This window comes from Micropterus salmoides, unplaced genomic scaffold, assembly GCF_014851395.1.
Source record: "Micropterus salmoides isolate LMB-PRFRI ecotype aquatic unplaced genomic scaffold, ASM1485139v1 Ms_hic_scaffold_14, whole genome shotgun sequence".
Lineage (NCBI taxonomy): Eukaryota > Metazoa > Chordata > Actinopteri > Centrarchiformes > Centrarchidae > Micropterus > Micropterus salmoides.
In genome coordinates, this window is record NW_024040485.1 from 15,707,703 (window position 1) to 15,726,809 (window position 19,107).

The following is a 19,107-nucleotide window of genomic DNA, read 5'->3' on the forward strand; positions in this document are numbered from 1 at the left end:
AGCATTACAGCAATGTTTTTTGTTTTTTTTTTGGTATCAAACACCACATGCATTCAAAGATCTCCACTGGTTACTCTCAACAACATCTGATGCATATTTTGAATAATGAAGTGAGAGGATCCCATTATGAATGGGCTCCATTTGTGTGGAAAATGGATCACGTATGGGATTTTAAGGCCTTGGGGTGTTCTTCGTTCACCATGGTTTGTCAGACTAATGGCATAAAAATGTGTGTCAGTGTGTGTTTATAGGTAGGATGATAGTTGAGGCTTGGTGTATTGTGTGCCAGCCAGTAACCTCTGATTTCTAACACTTTAATCCAGTTTGTTTCCCTGTGGGACATGCTGGTCAAAAAGTGGAAAGTTTAATGGTCCCTGGATCGGATGGGCAATAGCTGGATAGCTGGCCTTTCCCCAAAAGCAATTCTGTTTCTTCATCTACAAAAGAAGAACATTGGAAAATGCTTTTGTTAGTATGCTTGCATCCATCTATCACTGGTCCCTTGACATATCTTTCTTTTTCCATTGTTGGTTGAACTTCAGGACAAACTTGTATTCAGTTTTCTCCCTGGATGAACATTAAAATACACAGCCTGTTTGTAAATATTTGTTTTGTACTTTTCTTATGTATTTCTCCTGCTTTTAAAGTTGGATAGTGTTGCGGTAACATGGGCAAATTGATTTGATTTGCTTTCATAGCTGCTGTTGAAAAAAATGTTGACGGTCTCAACAGTAGGGGGCGCAAAAGCTGATATTTCAACCTTATTCCACTGTGTATGGCGAATGTAAATAAATAACTGTGTCAATTCTAAGTCCAGCTGCGCACAAAATAGCACTCTTGACTCAGACAGAACAATTATGCCTGCTCACATGAAGGAATTTTACAAAAGGAATGGCTTTAAATATGTAATTCCTTTGCTGACTGTATCCCCCTGGTAAATCTAAAAGCCTCAGAAGTGCCTCAATCTTCCTGAAATCATGCATGGTTGAACATTTGAAATGAGCTCGCACATCACCCTCAGGCACTGATTCAGACTTGATTGGGGAAAGGCAAGCTGCAAGTGCTTATTTATACAACTACGTCATTTTGGAGGTTATCCAAAGAGAGGAAAGGGACTGTAAAGATTACAAAGGGGAAACTACACAGTGAGAATTCCATTAACCACATTCCATTAATTTAATAAGTTGATTCCAGGCAAATCAACAAGTTGTCTGATGCACACGCAGTGTGTATGGCATGTGTTAAAGAAGTAGACTAGATAGGTTAGATGTTTGCGATGTAAGGGGGGAAAAATCAAAGGAGTCCGCCAACAATCTATATAATTATCATCATCTGCTGCTTTTCCTCCCTGGCAAAGAAACACTCCAACCATTTGTAGCAATCGCCCGGGGGAACGTTACATCAAAACTAATCATAACGATTAAAATCAGCTCCTCTGCGAGAGGGAGGCAAAAGGCAAGTTGGAGGCAGGAGGAGTGAGGGTGTTGTAAATGAAGAAAAAAAATTCTTTATTTGATTTTATAAAAACATAAACTCAACAAAGACTAAGGCACTGCTGCTGTGATCTCTTCCTTTGCTCGGAGTTTTATTCTGCAGATTGGTTTAGACTGGGGCAGAGACATGAGCTAATTGTATCCTGATCTTTGCCTTGAGGGGTTTCGGAGCCCTGGAGCAAGTATTCTCTGTATTTTGTTCTGTCTACCTTAGCCAAGCTATTGCATTTCTCACTGGTGTAGCAAGAGAAGCAGATCGTGGGCCAAATCGGAGGGAAAAGGTGCATAAAAAGATACTTTATGCCTCTCTATGTTTCAGGTAAGCGGAGATTTATTTGGTTTGCTATTATTTCCGTGGCTGGATGGACTGGGACATTGAGGCGCAGCAGCTTTTACGCATGTGCCAAGCGATTCGAGCGATACAGTTCTTAAAAATATTTAACCACTTCCTGGCTATTGTTCCTTAGTTACTGTACATATGTATGCGCGTGACTACAATATACGAGGCTTTGGTACATCTGGTCTAAACGAACAGCGGATTAGACTGCGATCTTGCCGAGCGAACACTCTACTTGTCCACCGTGTGAATTCGCTCCTGGCGCGTTTCAGCTAAGAACACATCGCCGTCTCCGTGTCGCTGTTGCTGTGTAACTTGCTCATAACTTACTCAAACCTGCGTTTGTCGTTTCTGTTAAGATTTTTTTGAAGTCAGTTTGGTCGTGAAACTGTTCTATTTCCTGGCTGGCCCAGATCTTTTAATGAAAGGCGCCATTGTGGAGTAATTTTGCCGCGGGCGTTTTTCTTATTCCGTAAAACAGAATGTACCTTTTACACACGTCAATGCAGAATCTGTGAATCATCCGTTAATACAAGCCGTAGCCGTGTTGAGAGAATCACATTTATGTAAACGAAGACAAAAATAGGAGCGAATTTTGTCCTCTCGTCTCCCCTCTTGGCTCTTTGACCGCAGCGCGCGTAATCAACTCCATGGTCCGAATACGAATCGGCAAGTATAGTTTACTAAGTAATAATGTGGACATACTTCGCCGATGTGACCATGCATTGTATAAACAAACATCTACTAAGGTTCATAAAGTTTGTACTTTATATGGTATTATTAAAAAAAATGTGTTTTGGTTATTTTAATATTTCTCACTGTACTACAGGCAGGGAGAGGCTTTAAATAGCATTAACAATCTAAACAAAACCCTCCAAGTTTAGGTCACCTGTAATGAAAGCCAATTCTCTGTTTCGCCAGTTTCACAGGGAGCATGAATTAACAGAATGAGACTGAGATGTTGTCAGGACTGATCACTTGATGGCGCTGTAATAACAAAACCATAGTACTTTATTGTATGTACAGCTTCTAAGCATCCGTTCCCCACTCAGATTACACTAACAGATGTTTTAAATGCAGGTTAGTCCACATTACATTTGTCAGACTACATCATCAGTTTAAAGTTAGAGGTGCTTTATTTGCTAAATTGGAGCTCCTTGGAGAGGAGTGCTGTTATTACATTTCACAGCATGGCTTGCCACTCCTGTGCCCTGGGACAGCTTGGTCTGCACCACTGTCTCCAACAGCCTGCAGCAACCCAGCACTGATCACACTTCCTTATCTGTCATGCCATGCTGATGTACTGCAACAGTACCTCCATAAAAGACTGACATTGAAGTAGACAAATAGCCCTACTTGCAATAAAAACTCAGATGGAATAAGTATGTGTTTTTTATATTGGAGCGCTACTATGATATGTAAAATCTGAAACTTTGCATCAGTTCAGATTGCCTTTGAGTTATTGTTAACAGAGCGGCTCAGGTTCCATGACATTGTTCATTCTGACTGGATAACCATGATTCAGAGGTGCTGCAAATGATTATTTCCCTTATCCTATTTGCCACCTGTACTTTCCTGAGTTAAAAAGTGGTCTATCCAGACAATCACATTTTTCTTAGCTGTTTTTTTTCCCGTTTCTTAACGTTTCTTTCCTCTGGTAACTTTTTTTAAAATTTCTGATCCTGATTCTGAGCCTCGTCATCCTTTCACCAAAAAGTATTTCTTTTACAGTATAGAAACATTTCTACATTTGTAACAACAAACTTGCAGATCTACTGCTGTTACTGAGAAATAAGACTCCAAGAAATATAGTCGGCTTGAAGTTGTTACTTGTGAGGCAAACCCCAGACATTTCTCTACTTATCAAACAAACACAAACATAAGGCCATTATTGCCACAATCCAGGACTTATGTTAACACACTGAAAGAGAGAGAAAAGGAAATGCTGATGACAAGTTGAATTAAAATGTTTATTCACTTATATTAGCAAACTATTGCAGATGTGGTATTGCTTGGGAGCTGTGAGTAGTTACCTTATGATATCTAATGTCAGTTTCTAAGGTCCACAGTGATACACACCTTACCAGACAACCAGCCTACAATATTTACCCAGGCCTTTCATTCTCACTGCCTGTTATAGATATTTTTTTGCCTTTACAGTCGGCAATGACTGAAGTTAACCCAAACTCTCTGGTTGTCTGTGTTTGGACATTTGAAACAAATTGCCACGGGCAACAAAGCAGAGACAACCCATCTAGATTATGTAAATACTGGTCTGCCAGCCTCAAACTGAATGTTAATGCTCTGATCTGAAATGCTAATTGTGTCTTGTGCGATATGTCGCAACACTGAAGAGCTGCATTGTGGGATGGAAAATTGAAAGCTAGTTTGTTGCCAACAGGCCCTTTGATTATTGCAATAGCAGACAGGTACAGGTTAGGAGCATTTGTGGGTAATACCCTGCATTCGCTTACAAAGGACGTAAACAAAGCTATAATGTTTGTTCCTTGAGATTTAAAGATGTTCAAATTACGATTTTGCACAAAAGGCTTGAAAGACTCCAGAACAGTGTTGGAAAACAACAGGAGTAACTGGAGCAGCCCATGTAGTTCCCGGCTTTGATGCACTGTGCCTGTTTTAGATTTGTTTGTGCATACTGTGGTGCAACAGAATTACACAAGCTGGGTAAACGAGCAAATTCCCTAAACACATACGTTTCGACTTGTTTCACAAAGGCTGGAAACCTTTGGAACACGTCTACAAACACCGTCACATGGGAGACTTTTGTAGCACTGTGCTTCAAAATGGCAACAGGTAGGAATAGTGCTGGTGTTTATGATCTGCTCTGTACATCTGGAGCTGATGGCTGATACATGAACATCAGTGGTCAGTCCTCTGTCACATGCTTACTGATGGATTGTGAGGATGTTGCGCCCTTTGAACTGCCCTTGCGATAAAAGCATGAAAGACAGAAATGTAATGTGGACATCAGTCTGGGAAATGGTCACCAACACATATATCTTTACTTTCAACAACTCAGAATGATTTTGTGATATAAGAGCTCATTCCCACAATCCGCTACCCCCATCCACCTCCCACCCACCCAGCCACCCGTTCTCTTTCACTCTCTCTTCTCTCTCCTCTGCAATTTTCCATAATGCCTTACAGATTTTACACTCAATCCACCTTTGCGATGACAAGGCTTTGAGGAAATCCAATTCCACCAAGCTGTTTTCAGAACTTACTCTCCACAGGCAGACAGTCGCTCTAACACTTACTCTCTCACACACACTCACACACACACCCCACCATCTCCACAAATTAGTCAGGGAACAAATTACCTGCATTCTGAGTGTGATCCCACGCACTTTGCCGGCTGCCTTACACAGGTCCCCTTTTGAAGAGCAGCCATGTGATTTCTCTCTCTTTTGCCCTGCAGGCCCCTTTGCCTTCTGCGAGGGATTCTGGAGTTGAATTTTAAAACTATGTATGGCTGCTGCCTGCGCTTATCAGCGCGTGCACAAGCGGCATGCAAATCAGACCAGGATCACACACCGCATTGGAGGCCTACACTCAAAGGCAAGCTTAATTGCTAATTGGGTATCTAGGTGTGAAACTCACACTGCCAATGCGAAGCAGGAATGTGGATGTTTTAAGGCCAGTGGTTGAACTAATTAATTTTAATCTGAATGTTATTAAAATTTGTGGATTCCCTGCATTTGCTATGGAAAAAAACAGCCCAGGAGAGTGCTGTGGCAGTACTTTTAACAGCAATTGGACATGTTGTGGTCTGGTTTTATACTTTATGAAATCATTAGTGTGGTGGTTTTGCAATGCTGATGTGGTCATCAGAGGTGGTGTTTACACACTGCAGTCATCATACAGTAACTTATATTTGTAGCCAATGAGAAACTCATTAACAAGATGTTCCACGTGTTCTTTGAGGGACAGACTCTTGTTTTGGAGGGATGTGATGTGTTACTTGAGCTGTTTCTTTGTGCACATAAAGAGCACTTTAGTTATAGTAATATCTTGTTCAAATGATGAAAAGAGCGTTTTCATTTTAATAACAGTGGATCTGGGCAACAGGAAACGCTTTGTGATTGGAAAGATCATGATCAGTCATGTGGTTATGAGTGATAGCCCATGTGTGTTTGTAGGGGCATTTCTGTCCAGGTGGTTGAGTGGGGTGGTCACCGTTTGGGTTCTGCCACTTAACTTTGGACTTTGTGGGTCTGTTGTGGTGAAGGAGGGTCTGACCTGCTGATCAGAACGGCTGCTGAACAATGGGCAGCAACAGCAAGAGAAGGGTGATCGCGCGCAGAAACACTGCTCTAAAAGGGCAAAGGCCAGCGGTGACAGGAGACGTGCGCATTGACCCGACTCGCCTAACCAGACGATCTTTTGTGTGTGCGTGTGTGTGTGTGTGTGAGGCAGGATTTGTTTTATTCTGAAAATGCGACACACATACCTGCCACTGAAACAGCGACAGCCCAAAAGAGCCGCAGGCGCTCCAATGCTAATGTTGTCGGGGGCTTTGACTTCTCCCAGCCATTGCAAAGGAGCTGCTCCGCGTGACAGCCACGGCGCCGCTCTTCCCCCGGTGTTCGCTATCCCGCCTTTCACGCCTCTCCACATTTGGCAGGTGTGTTGGAAAAAGCCGTACGCGTCCTATCTGTTAACCCTAAAGCCTGCGTTGTAATGGACGAGACGGACATCATGGACTTGACGCACCAGAAAGCGAGAAAGCGACCGCGTCCAATCAGTTCTGTGGATGAGTCCGTGCACGCTTCTCTCAAACGGCTCCCGATCCGAGCAGCGGAGTGCAGGGAGCCCTCACTGATGTTCGCTGTCAGGGGAGAGCCTGTTCCCGCAGCATCTCTCAAACAAAATGACCATTCGGTGACTTCCTCTCCAAACACAGTGATGCCGGCTCAGGTAAACGCGTAAAGTCTGATAATGTCTGGGGGGGGTGGGAGGAAGAAAGAAGAGAAATTACTGTAAGACTGCGGTCAAACTGTCACTTTGCTGGAGGAGCGAAGTGACACTTAGGTTTTATTGAATGCCGCATGTGAATAGATTGTCTTCCTGCTGTCCTTAAATGTAGAGTGCGCACTATTGTAACGTTTTCTGCTTTGCTGCGTTCATTTACCGTTAAGAACAGTTTTAATCATTTTCAGAAAATGTCTGTAATATCTATCTCCACAGTAATCCTCAGTGATTGAGGTGTTACAGACACTAGTATTTTCTCCCATCTTCACTCTGGGTCTGAAACTTTTGGGGGTTAAGTGATTTTCGTCTGACAGCTTAACAGAAATTGTCTGCTAATGGTGTTTGTAGGTTAACAGGAGACAGTTTCTCCAAATCCTATTACAGTATTCAAATCAAGAGCAATTATTGCTCATTTCCAAGACTGTAGAGATTGATGCTCCAAATTAATTTGGTTTTGGAGATTATGGCCCACAGGAGTGGTTGCTTGTGGATTGTGGCAACATTCAGGTCAAGGTCAGGCTGCTCTAACTTGCAGGGAAGAAAATCTTTCCCTTTCACTCCTGACTGTGGAGTGTGTTACGTTACAGACATATTAAGATTGCTATTTCTAATTATCTACCCCCCTCCCCCCAATTCTTTTCAAATTATTCAAAATTGTCTAAATCTTAATTATCAAGTCCCCTGTGGTTGTTTTGGTGTATTTTTCAGCTTATTCTGCTGAAGGTAAACAGAATTTGATACATCTCTCTATCTGTCTTACCTATCTGTGATATAATATTTTCTCCCTTGTGTTGTGTTTTAACAGGATAATCGCTCCAGCATGTCCAGGCCCATGATCACACGGTCACCAGTGTCTCCCTTGAGTAACCAGGGCATCCCAACACCTGCACAGCTCACCAAGTCCAATGCCCCTGTGCACATTGATGTGGGCGGACACATGTACACAAGCAGTCTGGCCACCTTAACAAAATTCCCAGAATCCCGGTGAGTCTGCTCTACCATGTATTTTAAGTGTGTAATGGAGATAAAGTTTTCTTTTTTGGGGGGGCTAGTAGTGAATGTTTATGTCTAGTGTTTAGTCTGAAACAGGGAAGGAAATTGTGGAAGATTCGGTGTCTTATAGAGAGTTTCTGTTCAAGCCAAATGTGTCATCCTGTGACATTAACAGTCAAATGTCACATCTCATCAAATCACAGAAACATCTCATTGCACTGGGTGGAGAAACTAAGTATATATGAAATGTTTACTCCTCCTAACCAACAACACTGCAGTTTCAGTTGCTTTTGGAGGTATCAGGTAGTAGGCTATCACAAAATGTTTCCTTGTGAAGTAATAAAGCCCACAGTTATTTTGAGCGGTAAACAATTTGTAGGAGCTTAAGTTCAGAATGCAGTACAGACAAAAGCAACTTGGTTATTCTGACAGATGTCACAGCAGCAGTAAGGGGCCAAAGGGCATGGGGCCATCTGGAGGCTGGGAGGCCGCACTGTTGAGCCGAGCCCAGGCCGGAGGGTGACTGGCACACTGCTTCAGGCAACTCACTACCAGCTGGCCCTGACCTTTTCGTTCCACCTCTGTTTTTATTTTCTTTCTTTCTTTCTTTCTTTCTTTCTTTCTTGAGCTCAGTAATGTGTGCATGTCTGTGCGAAGGTGTAAAAAACATTTCAGAGCTTGAGAAAATGAGTGAGTCACATCCCTTTGCACATGCTCTTGCTTCACTGTATAATTTTTGCCTCTCTCTCTGTGTCTTTTTTTCTATCCCTTGTCTCCCACTATAAAAGATGCAGGAAACCGAAAAACATAGGCTGAAAAGCAGTATATAGATGGTGTTAATGTTGACACGTTGTCCCCTGTCTCCCTCCTTCCCTCCCTTTTTGCCTAACCCACCACCCCTCCCCTCTCTGTGGGTAGAATTGGTCGTCTCTTTGATGGCACAGAGCCTATAGTCCTGGACAGCCTGAAGCAGCACTACTTCATTGACAGGGATGGACACATGTTCCGCTACATCCTCAACTTCCTCAGGACGTCCAAGCTCCTCATCCCAGACGACTTCAAAGTGAGTGGATGTCCATACTTGAAACTGTAAAGTCCCATCAGCCAGTCAGCAGTCCTACAACTTATCACACACAATGAATGCTAAGGCCATGGAAAGCCTTTGGTCAGTTGTCCCCCTTAAATTGCTGAAAATGGCTCCCATGCTGGAGAAAAAATATCAAGGCAAACAATCACAATGCATTTACTCATCATAAGATCTAGCTATTACTGGCCAAATATTCTTTTTTTAAAAGAAAACCTTTTATGGAAAACAACAAGCTTGCATCAACACAAATAAAGAAATACTGAGCTGCCCGTGACCACATTGCATGTACTAGATTTATTCAGCGCTCTATGTTCTCGTGCCATGTGTCCATCCAGGGTGAGTCTCACTGTATGTGACACATTAGCATTCCTTGTTTTTTTTATTGTATGTGTCATTTAGTCAGTAATTACTGAACTTGCCCAGGGAGAAAACAAATAACGACATTATCTGATGGACTGTCCACAGTGTGACTCAATCAGTGGAAAGTATGTCAGCTAAAATAAGCAAAGACAAAAGACAGGATCAAGTTCATGCTAAGGCCACATTCACATTGAGTAGATTATGAGAGGAGCATGAGAAAACTTGAATGTGGTGCGATTTAAGCCCTGCAGTCCTGCGGGTAAAGGATCTGCTCCTCTACCCCACGCAACCCTGTGTTACATGTCGCACTGTATCTCCTCCACTCTGGATCTTTTGTAATTTTTGCTGAATGGTATCTTCGCTAGGGTTTATTGCTCATTCATGTAGAACAGTGGTTTTCAAGCTTCTTTGTTGTTTTCTTTTTTGGTTTGAATCCACATTAGAAAGAAAATTCCAACCTCAAACTGATTAACTTCTTACATGTTTTGTTATTTTGCTCTCCAATAGTACTCCCACCTGCTTCCTCCAATTCAGTTCAGTCTACTTTAAAAGACAGGGGACATATCTTTGTACAATATAAATGTGTATAAAATGTTTTTGTAGGATTTCTTAAGGGAAATCTTGACCTTTGATGTAAAAAAAAACTTAACAGGAGAGATTATGGGTTATTTGTATTTAAGTATAAATAAAACAATTAAACTGCTTATTCTACACATTAGATTAATGATTCTGCCTCAGCCCAGACAGATTTCTGCTAAGCATAATCTTTCCAGTATTGACCTCATAAACCAGCATGAGTCACATACTGTTCTCACTGTTATTTTGTAATTTTATACAATATGCAACATCTCGGCAACCTGTAAACCTTTAAACCCCTTCAGATTTTGCATGGTAAATACACCCAATCATTCACTTTGTGGATATTTCCTCCACAAACTCGGTGAAGTATCAAATATAGCACTAGATTAATATTAATCTACACAGCATTTAAATAAGTATTATTTGAACATCTTCACCTTTACTAGATGGGAGACAGTAAAGAGCTGACAGGAAATGAGGGAATGGGGATTATGTGGTCAGTGTTCTTCACCTTTAGGCCACAAGTATGTAAGATAATAAACAGTATTTGCAATGTTTAAGGCAGATAATCGCATATATCTTTTTGTTGTTTCCTAAGATATTAACACCCTTTGCCGTTCACCTACAGGACTACAGTCTGCTGTATGAGGAGGCACGATACTTCCAGCTGCAGCCCATGCTTGCTGAGCTGGAGCGCTGGCGCCAGGACCAGGAGCTGAGCCGGGTGTCGCGCCCCTGCGAGTGCCTGGTAGTGCGCGTTGCACCTGACCTGGGCGAGAGGATCACGCTCAGTGGTGACAAGGCCTTGATTGAAGACGTGTTTCCAGAAATTGGTGACGTCATGTGCAACTCTGTCAATGCTGGCTGGAACCACGACTCCACGCACGTCATCCGCTTCCCACTTAATGGGTACTGCCACCTCAACTCTGTCCAGGTAATGGGAACAATTGTGGATGTGTTGTCATTTATACTAAGCATTGTATTCAGCATTCCTCAAGAAGCATAAACACTCAAAGGTTAGATAGGGATAAGTAAAGTAATTTATGTCTGTATGTTTCTGTTCAGTTGTATGCTCAAGGAATTGACTGAGGTGATGATCTGTTCATTCAGATTCTTTTTATCTGCTGTTATACTGTAGACTTTCAGAGTGTTACTGATGTCTGACTTATCTTTTTTAATCTTATCGAATCATGAGAACAGCCTTACAGAAAAATTAGTTCTTTGATGAGTTCCTCAAAGCATCAATTTAGCAAGCCATCATTACACAAACCTACCACCATCTTTACTTTTCTGTGATCTGACCGGAATAATGATTTTGACTTGGTTCAGGAGCTGGTGGATGGTCAGCTTTAATATCAGAATATGGTCCTCACATCTCACCCTATTGCCTGCTGTGTTCCATGAGGATAAAAAACCTTTACAATTCAATCTGTAAGTCATTTCAGTGGTGGGCATCAGTGCCAACCTGCAGGAAAGGGACAGTAAATTGGTTAATGGTGGATTTCAACCCATTAAGTGAAGGAATGGCTGACACCTTGAATCATGGTGGAGAGTCACAGGAAATGTGCAAAGTGAGGGGAAACTGGCTGACAGCAAGAGGAAGTGGGCAATTCAGGATGCAGTGAAACACTTACATAGACAGAAGATGGCTCCCCTGAGTGTCTTAGAGGGTTGTTGGATCAATGCTCAATTTAAAATCAAAATAAAGTCAAGCCACTCCACACATTTGCATGCGTGCGTAACATCCAAGAAACAGTACAACACATTTTTAGTAAGATCCACAAGATTCCAGGTGCAAGTACATGAATACCAGCAATTCTACGAGCCTGTGCAGGCTAGGGGTAGTTCTAAACCAACATAAAGCAGTACGCCTGTCACATATGGGTATTTTTTGGAAAACAGATTTACTTTACTCCTTTACTGTTATCTTGATTAATACATTCAAGGTGTCTGCAAAGTTGTGATTTATTAGGGAGCAAAACTATGACTTGCAGTATTTTATTAGTCAAAGATGGATCTATAAATAAGTTTCTTTAAGGAAGTTAAGGCCCATGTACTCTTGATACTTGCCTTTACATTTATACTGTATAGAAATGACTTCATATGATCAGACATAATGGGTTGTAGGCAAAACCATACTTGTGATACTAAACCAAGACTAAAAGAAAGCTTTTACATTCAAACAAATGTGTTAAATTTATCTTTTATACTCTGCATATATTTGGCAATATTGCATTTCCCTGATAATATATTGATATTCCACTAATTCATTAATGGGAAAATCCTCAGATATGCATCAATAAATGAAGGAGACGCATATTTGAAAAGGTTTCACAATGACTTGGACTGTGTCTCCATCTGAGGAAGTCAAATCTCCATCTCCCTCACAAAAACACACAAACAAACCCGTCTCTGAAGTGTGTGAGTCGTGGAGAGCAAGCAAGTGAGTGAGCATGCTCCCTGGCAGGTTGTCCCCAGGCAGGGCCCATAATCCTGTTTGGTTATTAAAGCACGCCGGCGGTGGATGCTGTATCTGCGGCTAATGGAGGCAGGGCGGGGGGTTTTGAGAGAAGGAAGGGGGGCAGAGAGAGCTGCCAGCAGTAGGGGGACCTTTGTAGTTTTGGCGGAGGCTTGGGCCTGGGGGCTGGGGGAGAAATGGGGAGAGGGGCTTTTGCTGAGCAGCCCACACTGAGCCAAGTGGCAGAGAGAAAGCCTCACTGCTCCCTGGGGCCTCTTCGATGGAATGTGATCCTACAGCCCCCCCGGACACGTCTGTAGATGTCTGCAAGGCTATGAGATCAGGAACAGCTATATACACACACACACACACACACACACACACACACACACATACACTAGAAAACAATGAGGCATGAGGCAAAATGAGAGGCACTTGGTTTTGTGAAAGTCTTGTGAAAGTCTCATCCAAATTCCCGTCACAAGCCGTATGTTGCTGCAGCTTACTCCCAAAGCTGTTTCCAATGCTAGACTTAGCACTAACTTGGCAGCATATAACTAGAAGAGTTTCAGATGATTATGTGCTTTCCAGTTTTGCAGTAGTAAACAAAAGGTTAGAGGTTACATTCATGTTTTAACATCATAGTCTGCCTATCAAAGATACATGAGTAAACCCTGCCTATCACCAGGCACTAATAAAGGATGCTAATGATACTTTTCCCTCCCTGGTTGATGTCCTGTATTGACATCTTCCTCCTTCTATCCCATTCCACCTTTTCCAGGTTCTAGAGCGTCTCCAACAACGTGGCTTTGAGATTGCCGGCTCCTGCGGCGGAGGCGTGGACTCATCCCAATTCAGCGAGTACGTCCTGAGGAGGGAACTGAGGAGGACGAGTCAGCGAGGATCCAATTCAAACAGGATAAAGCAGGAGCAGCTGGACTAGAAACCTCTCGAGCAGTAGGAGGTGCTAGACTTTTCTGTGGCAGCCAAATGCCCGATGCTGCAGAACTCTGTGGACTCTGTTTTTCTTCGTTTCCTTGTTGATGTTTTTGTTTTCTTAAACTTGAGAACCATCTAGAGAATAATAATGAGGTGCAACAGGAGATTTTTTGCCATAAGAAGATACAAGACATTTGATAAGTTTAAGATTGCAAGGACATTTGTGATTGTCTAGCCCCCATAAACCAATTAAAAAGGATTTATATACGCTGGATCCCCATACAAAGTTTGTTTTAAAACTTAGAGCCTACATTAGGTTGAATATGATTTCTATTATACCCATATAAATTAAAAAGGCTTTTATTGCTGATGTAGTATGTTGCATAGCTTCTCACCAGTGACTTGATTTTGTTTTCTCACTGGCAAATTGGCTAAGTCGGTTATAATCCCTCGCTGTAAAAAGGTCACTAATGTGTTGCTTACAGTACAGAATGTCTCAGTTGTCATATACCGTTAGTTTCAACAAAGCATCTTTTTTCACACTTAACATGATGTTGAATATTGTGATACCAATGAGTGTTTTTTTTAATGGAAGTTATTTTATTTGTTTATGCCATAAAATCTAGTTGACATTAGTATCATCAAAATTAAACATCAGAGACCATTCTATACGCACAAAAGAAAATAATTTAGTAAATTATTATGTCACGCCATTTGCCTCATTGGGGAGTATGAACTACTAACCCCCATGTGCTACCTTGGGAATCATTTAATTGGATCATAATATTCCTCTAAGTCATGACCTGTAAATCCGTTCATTGTATATGTGTTTGTGTTTTTTTACATTAAATCTTTTTAAAGCAAATTTGTTGCCTCAGGCATGACTGAACAGATTAAAGCTTATTGTACTACCCACTCCAAGATCACTTTTACTTGTAGCACATATTAATATGAAGTTGGATATAAAGTATTTCTATGATGACTGACCCACCTACGCTCCCTAGATTTGAGTAAAGAGGAATGTAGCAAAAAAAATGTGAAATAAATCTCAACTAAAGTTGTCATGGTGTCTGTTCACTGTTTTTACATTGCTGTAGGGACTGCTTTCACACGTTTTCCCGGTGTTACATTTCAAGCACAGCGGTTAGATAGTGATTTTTTTCAATTTACTGCATCTATACTACATCTTAAGATTCTTTCTAACATACTGAATGTGTTCAGTGGCAAACAATGAGCAAAATCTTTTACATTATGTAGTGGTTTAGCTCTTTACAACCAGAGAAACGTAACGTTAACTTTGCCAAGGCAATATTGTACCTTGGAGGATTCACGCTGGTGCATCAGTGACTACATGGGGCATTCTTTACTTAGTTATATTGAATAGAGCCGACTTCTCCACGCAAGTCCTGTCAGTTGTGCTTCCACATATCCCTGCAGGGCCAAAATCCAAAGTGAAATCCCACACGGAGCCCTGTCGTCTTGTCTTCATCCCTTTTGGCAGAATCTCCACTTTCTTTGGCTATCTGCGGTTTATGGTATATGTCTCCCTTTCAGGCCTCTTTGCCCTAGATTCCCTTTTGACTGAATGTTATTCTCATAGGCTAGAGGTGCATCTGTGAGTGGTACACAGTCATGTTTCACTCTCAATCATAAAATCAAATGTTCAGTGACTGCGTGATTAACAAATATTCATGTAGCAGGGTTTGCAGACATAAAACAAGTAAAACTCAGCAAGCGTTAAAGGTGATGTATCACTGATGGATCATTGCTTTTAACAAGTCGAAATATTATCGTTCCTGCATTCAACCTACATCATGAGCCATTTTTTTCAAATTTCCCCCAAATTCTCAGTATTGATCATTTGAAATGAGCAATATACTACCTGATAAATATTTAAAACATGTAATCATTTGTAATCATTCACATCTGTACAATAAATATGAAACTAAAGCTAGCTGACAGTTAGCTTAGCTTAGCACAAAAACTGTAAAACCACACTCACATTTACACTTTGGTTTAGCTGTAACATGTTAAATAGTGAAATATGCAGGTGCTGGTATAGCCAGACTAGCTGTTTCCCCCTGTTTGTGGTCTTTCTGCTAAGCTAAGCTAACCGGCTGCTGGTGGTAGCTTTATATTTATTGTACAGACGTGAGAGAGACATTGATTTCAATTCAACTCTCAGCAACAAAGCAAAAATTAGAAAATATGGCTCATGATGTAGGTTGAACACTGAAATGATAATATTTTAACTCGTTTATTTTATTTCACAAATTGTCGAACTATTTCTATGATACATGTTGGTAAAGATTTTTAGAATGGAAAGGATTCACATATCTGGGTAGCAAATTAATTTAGCTTGAATGGATGGCCATTAAAAACAGTCATTGTTTTCCTAAGTATAACATATTGTTAAGGGTGGTGTAAGAGAGAGAATGAACATGTGTTAAGTTTAAAATTCAGCAGTTCTCTTTTTGCACCCTATGTGATTTTTAAGTTTGTTACCTGTGGGGCAGCCTGAGTATAATGAGACCCTGTCCAGCCCTATCTCGTCTCACTTCCTGGATTCAGAATAACATGAAAAGGAATTAGAGATATCCTCCTCTCCGGACACAGCATGTTGGAGAAAAGATGAATGGTATTAACAAACTGACTTCCAGTCCTTTAGAGGACAGGGGTTTTGAGGAGAATAAAGTAATTTGAGATCCTCCTCTCTTCTGTTGTGTGTCTCTGATCATGTCTCTCTCACTCGCTTTCTCTCTAGTGATTATTTCCAGTCATCAAAAGGCAGAGTGGGGCCTGGAGAAAGTAGCTGTGGCCATCTTTTCCTCAATCCCCAGGCTCTGCTTACTCACCACTAGTGAAGGTCAATGGATGGACTCATTCACCTCGTCTTCAAACAATCAGCTCTCACTGCGCTCAGTTATACAGCACTGTGCAAGCAGTGGCTACTGTTTCTAATAAATGTTCTAACTAAATACACTTATTAGATGATATACTTTGAAGTCTTATTCTATTTACAGTTCTCTCTCTTGTTCTGTGTTGATCTGTAGGTAATATTCTGTACTGTAGGTGCCTCCTACCTTTATTGAAAAAGCCTCTTGGCCATTTTATGCCAGCAAGATAATTATAAATGTAACCTGTGGCAAAAAAGCAAAACACAACTCCCACATCTCTCCCTTGCCATTCTCTCTCTCTCTCTCTCTTTCTCTCTCTCTCTCCCTTTCTCCCTCACACACCCTCACTCCCTCCCCTCCTCCCTCATAAGCCTCAGGAGCTGATTTCAAATTTTCAAAGATATCTCATAGTGAGGCTGTGAGATTGAAGGCTCATAAATACCTTTATTATAATATAATGGCCACACATTTCTAGCAATTATTTCTAGTGGAAAAATTAGTTCATCTGGGTGATGAATGCCTGCACAATCTTTTGGGATTTAAATGTTCTTAGATGGACAATCGCTGGTAGGATAATATCTCAAATGGACACTCGCTAGTACAATAATAGTACAATGTGTGACAGTGTCTTTGCTTGCAGAAATGCAAGTCTTAGTGTAAAATGGAGCCAGTCTAAATACACAAAGTGGTGCCCAGCACCTGCACTGGATGGTTCTTGGGCTTCAGCTTGTTTGAAAAGGCTGCATGAAGAAAAGAAACCTGTGTTACTTATGTCTCTGCAGTACCATATTAACACATAATCCTTTACGTCCCCCAAGTTTTCTATTTTGTAGGAGCCCAAGGCAACTTGTAGTAATCCACTTTTAATGTATAACAGATTTTAACCCAGTTAAGCTTTGATAACCTCCATGGTGGTTTTGTCAGCTCAGTCATACAAGATATTTTGGCAGCATCACTGTTTCCTGGATAGTGAAGCAACAATGGAGGTGAATGGCTAGTGACAAAAGCCAACAACAGCCTTTCTTCATTCACAAGAGCTTGTGTTCATTTCTCCCTAGGGTTCCAAGGGTAAATCTCCAAAAACACTGGATCTTACACTTCCCATAATGATTATAATTAAAGCAAGACTAAGGAACTACAACCACGGTAGCAACTCTGTGTGGTTATACATAATGCCAACATGCTGATGTTTAGTATAGTCATCAGTTTAGTTTGGCATGTCAGCATGTTAACATTTTCCAATCAGTACTAAACTTGAAGTACAGCTGAAGCTGATGGCAATGGCAGGTATTTGGTTTTAAACCAAAGTAGTGGATAAATTGATATTTTGACCAGATGATGGCGTTAGATGAAATGTCCAGATGAACGAAGTTATTCCAATTCATCCTGAGGGCAGCATGAATGTCTGTTTTGTCGCAATCCATCCTATTGTTGCTGAAATATTTCAGTCTGGACAAAAGTGGTGGACCAATAGACTGACCGCTTTATACCTGGTATTAAGGGATGTCACTCGAGTAATTTTGTCACACTAGACAAAGCTTCTCCAGAGCCACCGTAGACATTATTCAACTGTTCAGTTAGACAATGTAGTACTCTCTATTATTTCTAAACAAAGTGAAAGGGAATCAAAAGGGTAATCATCCTAGTTGCTTAAAAGTAATATACTCTGTTAACTCTATATTATTAAATGTAAAGCTTTGCTCTTTATTATGAGTAGAGTCCTGAGAGTGTATGTACATTTCCACAGATTTTGCACAGTGTTATATACTGTACGTGTATCCTGCACCATGCTACAGAAGAACTACACTTGGCTTGCTTCCTTTGTCAAAACAGCATACTTTATACACAAACCTTCATCAGACCCTCTACTCACCTCATGGTGATTGGGCTGTAATATGTGACAGTGCTCCAAGTGGAGGATTTGAGGTAGTGCTCCATAACATGCTGCACTTTCCATTGTTTATTTATCAGTCAGGCCTTGAGTTATGGTGCGCTTGCAGTGAGGAATTTTAGACCGGACTATGGTCGCTGCAGGCCCCTTGGCATACACTGTACACTGAGAGGGAATCATTTATATTCTACTCCAGAGGTAACAGAAGAACATGAGATTGGGAAACAGCTCAAACACCACTCTGCTTGTGAGGCTTAAGGCGCAGAAAAGTCAAGCTGTTTTTTTGGGTGACTGCAGAACATATTCAAGCAAGTTGTTTTTCTTTTCTATTTTTTTTAATAGTTTCCCAAAAAATCTTCTAATATATATGCTGTGCTCAGTTATACCTTCACGCTCACACTTACGCTATATATGGCTCAGTGGAGGTGTGATGGAATGCTGGCTTTGGTGAAATTGTGAGCAGCAATGCAATGTGACCAGTGAAGCTGCCTATAAATGCTATAAGTGCCACATTCTAACCTGTATTGAAAAAGCCTGCTGGGTGTTTAAAACCTGAGATAATTGCAAATGTGTCCTTTAGCAAAAAACATCAGCAAACTTGCCCCCTCCCTCACTCAGTTTCTCTTTTCTCTCACTCCCCCCCTCTCTTGGTTGAGAATTAATAAGTGCTACCTATCCTTGATTAAAAGGTCTCAACTGTATTGTATTGCTCACCGGTAGCCCCCTTCTCTGCACCAGCCTTTACCATGGGTAGACCTGCATGTTAGGAGTGCTCTAATGATTCTGGAGCTTGCCATTCGAGGGCCACCCATCCATCATAGTGGTAAGGCCAGCGGCTTTATTATAATACAGAGGACAGACATGCTCTGAGGCTATGTGGGACACAATAGAGGTCTTTCAACAGACCTATAAATACATGATCTGTCAGAGTTGCTGTCCTGAGGGCGCTCTCAGCTAGGCTCTAGCCCTCCGGTTGGCCATCACTTATGCTAAGATATGCGCCAGCCCCCAGGCTAAGGCTAAGGCTCAGTTCATTTCAGCCCCTCATCAACCACCACATTCTACCTCCAGCCATGAGAAT

At 41.4% G+C, this 19,107-nt stretch overlaps 1 protein-coding gene across 3 annotated transcripts; it reads left to right on the forward strand.

Moving 5' to 3' along the window:
• Window positions 1-1,459: 1,459 nt before the first annotated feature.
• kctd1 (potassium channel tetramerization domain containing 1) lies at window positions 1,460-14,300 on the forward strand. 3 transcript variants are annotated; one of them, XM_038717960.1, is made up of 6 exons: window positions 1,460-1,812; window positions 5,270-5,409; window positions 7,628-7,806; window positions 8,734-8,878; window positions 10,470-10,775; window positions 13,081-14,299. In XM_038717960.1, the coding sequence occupies exons 2-6, from the start codon at window positions 5,320-5,322 to the stop codon at window positions 13,240-13,242; spliced, it is 882 nt and encodes a 293-aa protein (XP_038573888.1). In that variant the 5' UTR covers window positions 1,460-1,812; window positions 5,270-5,319; the 3' UTR covers window positions 13,243-14,299. The 3 variants fall into 3 exon arrangements, with proteins under 3 accessions (XP_038573888.1, XP_038573889.1, XP_038573887.1); XM_038717961.1 differs by lacking the exon at window positions 5,270-5,409 and having other exon boundaries at window positions 1,461-1,812; XM_038717959.1 differs by lacking the exons at window positions 1,460-1,812; window positions 5,270-5,409 and adding an exon at window positions 5,465-6,768 and having other exon boundaries at window positions 13,081-14,300.
• Window positions 14,301-19,107: the final 4,807 nt, after the last annotated feature.